At 44.0% G+C, this 4,867-nt stretch overlaps 1 protein-coding gene across 1 annotated transcript; it reads left to right on the forward strand.

Annotated features, from left to right (window-relative positions):
* Positions 1–287: 287 nt before the first annotated feature.
* Positions 288–4,619, forward strand: LOC139278794 (chymotrypsin B-like). Its single transcript, XM_070897932.1, has 7 exons — positions 288–345; positions 443–546; positions 1,032–1,111; positions 1,194–1,272; positions 2,906–3,086; positions 4,244–4,377; positions 4,458–4,619. The coding sequence occupies exons 1-7, from the start codon at positions 288–290 to the stop codon at positions 4,617–4,619; spliced, it is 798 nt and encodes a 265-aa protein (XP_070754033.1).
* Positions 4,620–4,867: the final 248 nt, after the last annotated feature.

The following is a 4,867-nucleotide window of genomic DNA, read 5'->3' on the forward strand; positions in this document are numbered from 1 at the left end:
GATTATGTACATGCTGAGCATCTATTCTTTCTCAGGTATGTGCCGTTGACATTTCATCGATCATCTATATTCCATTCGTTCAACAGCTTGCAAGTACCCACAGTCCTCTCTCTTGTGATGTTTTTACTGATCTGTTCAGGTGCCATGTAATTAATTAGTTTATTTTGGAACGAAATCCTGCCACGTATCGATTGGGCAAAAGCTCAGACTTTTATCTATTAGATACCCAGCGTCACAGTTCAATTATATAAAGTCATAACTGCAACCGTCAAACACGAACAAGAACCATGGCTTTCCTTTGGATCCTCTCCTGCCTTGCCTTCCTCGGCGCAGCTTACGGACGGAGTAAGTTATAATATCTAGAAAATATCTTAAGTACCTATTTTACTTGGAGGTGCTCTGGTGAGACTGATTCCTGTTTGTACATTGCCTTCCAACATAGACTGTGGGATTCCAGCCATCACCCCTGTCGTCACGGGCTACGCAAGAATCGTGAATGGTGAAGATGCCGTTCCTGGATCTTGGCCCTGGCAGGTCTCCCTGCAGGTAGGTAGAAGCTAAGGCTCCAGGTCTGAGTAACTCCTAGTCAGGTAACTCTTACATTAGTAATACTTCATTCTGTTTAAAAAGTTCCCCATTCCAGTAAAAGGCAAATATTCCTCGTCAATTTTCACTGGGGCCCCTGTGTTCATTTTGATGAGCATAGTGTAGCTGCAGGTCTGAAGATTATATTCTGCATAAACAAATCATTTTCCATTTATTGTTGATAAAACAAAATAATACTAATGGTGCAACATCATTAGAAATGTGTTGCCAGGAGCCAAAAATCTTTTGTGAATCAACGTCCAGTTTCAAGGATGCAAGATGGCCGTTGTAATCACAATATGAGCAGTTTAGACATTTAAAACCCAGGCGTGATCTGATCAAAGCAGGTTTTTGTAAAAGTCACACTTTCTGGACTAGTGATAGAACATGTCCATTGTAAAACTGTTGGATTTCTTTACTGAATAACGATTTCCTTTCTGCATTAGCAAACCAATGGCTTTCATTTCTGTGGTGGCTCCTTGATTAGCGAAAACTGGGTTGTTACTGCTGCCCATTGCAGTGTGAGGTAAGGTTACAGTATCAGCATCTTCAGAGTCCATGTTTAACAATATTAAGGGATACTGAGCATGATATATTGTTTCCTGTAGCACAAGACACGTTGTAGTTATCGGAGAATACAACAAATGCTCAGCGGATGTAAAAACTCAGTCCATTCGAGTTGCTAAGGTAGGAATGCTCTGAGCTTCACAATGAATTTTATTCGCGGTTTTATCAATTCAGTTTAAGAGTTGAAACTAGAACCAGTAACTGTCTTTAAAAGAATCTATGGCAATAACAGAATATTGCTAGCAATGTTTGCTCAAATTTGCCTTATACCTTCTGTGCTATCCATCTCTTTTAAACTAAGCTCCTGAACACGATATAGTGCAATGTATTTGCCACAAGTGCTTTTTCTCCCCAGCTCAAATGCATAACTTTACTTTTTATTGAGAAACCCACCTATAGGGTCTAGGCCCGTAAAACAGGACACCACTGGACAAAGGGTCTGGGCCGTTAATACAGGACATCACTGGGCAAAGAGTCTGGCCCAGTAATACAGGACATCGCTGGGCAAAGGGTCTGGCCCAGTAATACAGGACATCACTGGGCAAAGGGTCTAGGCCTGTAATACAGGACATCACCGGGCAAAGAGTCTGGGCCGTTAATACAGGACATCACTGGACAAAGGGTCTGGGCCGTTAATACAGGACATCACTGGACAAAGGGTCTGGGCCGTTAATACAGGACATCACTGGGCAAAGGGTCTGGGCCGTTAATACAGGACATCACTGGACAAAGGGTCTGGGCCGTTAATACAGGACATCACTGGACAAAGGGTCTGGGCCGTTAATACAGGACATCACTGGGCAAAGGGTCTGGCCCAGTAATACAGGACATCGCTGGGCAAAGGGTCTGGCCCAGTAATACAGGACATCACTGGGCAAAGGGTCTAGGCCTGTAATACAGGACATCACTGGGCAAAGGGTCTAGGCCCGTAATACAGGACATCGCTGGGCAAAGGGTCTGGCCCAGTAATACAGGACATCACTGGGCAAAGGGTCTGGGCCGTTAATACAGGACATCACTGGGCAAAGAGTCTGGGCCCGTAATACAGGACATCGCTGGGCAAAGGGTCTGGCCCAGTAATACAGGACATCACTGGGCAAAGGGTCTAGGCCTGTAATACAGGACATCACTGGGCAAAGGGTCTAGGCCCGTAATACAGGACATCACTGGGCAAAGAGTCTGGGCCCATAATCCAGGACATCGCTGGGCAAAGGGTCTGGGCCCATAATACAAGACATCACTGGGGAAAGAGTCTGGGTTCTTAATACAGGACATCACTGGGCAAAGGGTCTGGGCCCGTAACACAGGACATCACTGGGCAAAGGGTCTGGGCCCTTAATACAGGACATCACCAAGGAAGGGCTGAAGTTTGTAATACAGAACATCACAGAGGAAGGGCTGAAGTTTGTAATACAGAACATCACCAGGGAAGGGCTGAGGCCTGTAATACAGGACATCACCAGCAAAACAGCTGAGGCTCATAATGCAGGAGATCGTCGGGTAACTTCTGATGCCTATGACCAGCAAATCACCGGGGAATGGCCAATGCCACTGTGCAGAACATTATCTGGGGAAGGATCATGGCCCATGATGGAGGGCATCATCAGGGAAAGAGCTGAACCCCATAATGCAGAACATCATTGAGAATGAAAATAATAGCAAACACCAGAGAAATCAAGAAGTGGTTGGGTAATGTAAAACTTGGGGTTTATAAGCCTGAAGGAGGAACTAATTCTGGTCTTGTGTCTTACAGGCAATTACCCATCCCAAGTGGGACTCCTCTACCATCAACAACGACATCACTCTTGTAAAGCTCTCATCACCTGCTACGTTCAATGCACGTGTGTCACCTGTTTGTCTCGCTCGTGCAAATGACAACTTCAGTGCTGGCAAGCTGTGTGTCACTACAGGATGGGGACTGACTCGCCCCAATGGTACGACAGCTCTATTGCTTTAGAGAGAGCAAAGTTATGTTGACTGCTGTAGTCAGATCTCACTCAGAAAAAGAATCAGTCGGACGTGGAGTCGTTATTTACTTATTGTATCCATCAGTTAAATGCTCCAAGCAGGAGAATGTAAAATATTATTATAGATAGGAGTCTAGGAAATTCAAGTATTATTTCTGAAAGGCACAAATACAGTCGACAGAATCTTCAAATTCTGAATGATTCCCCACAAGACATTTCTCCCTCTGTGCTTAAGTTGAATGTGTTATTACAGGGTTGCAGAGTTCCTACATCAGTTCATGATGTGAAGACCAGTGCAACATCGATAAACATACACACTCCTGGTACCAGCGACGGCATTTCATTGCTGCTGCCCATTAACTGTCCGGCCCCTCCTGTAAAACAATAGCAGTTAGAGAAATACTACCGTCCAGCCCAGAGAACTGTTCAGTGACCAGTTACAAGTCAATGTGGTTTCTTTGTACAATGAAACTTTGTTGAGCTCAGTTTCTGCACAACCACATTTGTAGTCCTGGAAAACTTGTTCAGCGGGTAAGGAGGCGTTTGAGAGGTGATCTTATAGAGCTGTACCAGATAGAAAATGGCGTGGAAAAATTTAATCCAGCAGATTACTTTAAATTAAACCTCAGTAGTAGGATAAGGAGACAGATTTAAACTAGTGAAAGGTAATTAGAAGGTTCTTCAGGCAGAGAATGATCAACACTTGGATCGGACCGCCAAGCAAAGCGGTGCAGGAGAAAGCTCTGGAGTCTTTTAAGAGAGAACTAGATGCAGCAATGGAGGAGTGTAGGGTTGTTCCTGAGGGAATGAATTAAGATCGCGAGAATGGCCTTCTTCATCATGGAGTATCATGTGATCTTGTTCATAATATAGGAATGTGAAGAAAAGAAAGAAAAAGCTTTACAAGGTTACGACCCATACCATTTATCGATCATTATATAGTGCTCATGCGACACATCAAAGCATTTAAGACGCATGTAATTTGCCTAAGAATAAGGGCAGTTCAGTTTGTGTGCAGAGCTTACAGCAAAGGCCCCAAACTTTCCCAAAACAAGTGCTTTACAAACACAATTAAGACTTTATGGGTTCAGGAAAATCTAACGATACTTTTTCCCCTCCTTCAGCTTATGGCACACCTTGCATTCTGCAGCAAACATCTCTCCCTCTCCTGAGTAAGACCCAATGTCAGAAGTATTGGGGCAACATGATCTCTGATGTGATGGTCTGTGCTGGTGCTTCCGGTGCTACTTCCTGTATGGTATGTAAACACCGCCTTTGGAAAAGGTTTGATTAACTTCATGAGATGCCACCCATTAAATCTGATTTGTTTGTTTACAGGGTGACTCAGGTGGACCTCTCGTCTGTCAGGAAGGAGGAACCTGGTATCTGGCAGGAATTGTTTCCTGGGGCAGTGGCTCTTGTTCTACTAAGACTCCTGGAGTTTATGGTCGTGTGACTGAATTCCGCAGCTGGATCGATCAGACACTTGCCAACAATTAAACAGATATCTATTATATCATGGAATTCAAATAAAAATCATTGACTAGCTATTTACATTTTGACTGACTGTTTCTTGCAATTCTCTCACGTACTTAAATTATAAGTGTTATTAAGAATGGCTTTGAACAGAAAACGTAATACTTTACAGGGAAACAGATGTAAGGCTGGAGTAGTGACACCCATCACCAATATGCGGTATTTTAGGGAGGGGAGACAAGAGCCTCCATCGACAAATCCGGTCCAACCCT

This window comes from Pristiophorus japonicus, chromosome 13, assembly GCF_044704955.1.
Source record: "Pristiophorus japonicus isolate sPriJap1 chromosome 13, sPriJap1.hap1, whole genome shotgun sequence".
Lineage (NCBI taxonomy): Eukaryota > Metazoa > Chordata > Chondrichthyes > Pristiophoridae > Pristiophorus > Pristiophorus japonicus.

Excerpts from the sequence above, each read along its gene's own strand:
- LOC139278794 (XM_070897932.1), top strand. The coding sequence starts at position 288 with ATGGCTTTCCTTTGGATCCTCTCCTGCCTTGCCTTCCTCGGCGCAGCT. Across the intron at positions 547-1,031 it reads CCTGGCAGGTCTCCCTGCAG|CAAACCAATGGCTTTCATTT; the intron begins GTAGGTAGAAGC and ends TTTCTGCATTAG. Across the intron at positions 3,087-4,243 it reads GGGACTGACTCGCCCCAATG|CTTATGGCACACCTTGCATT; the intron begins GTACGACAGCTC and ends CCCCTCCTTCAG.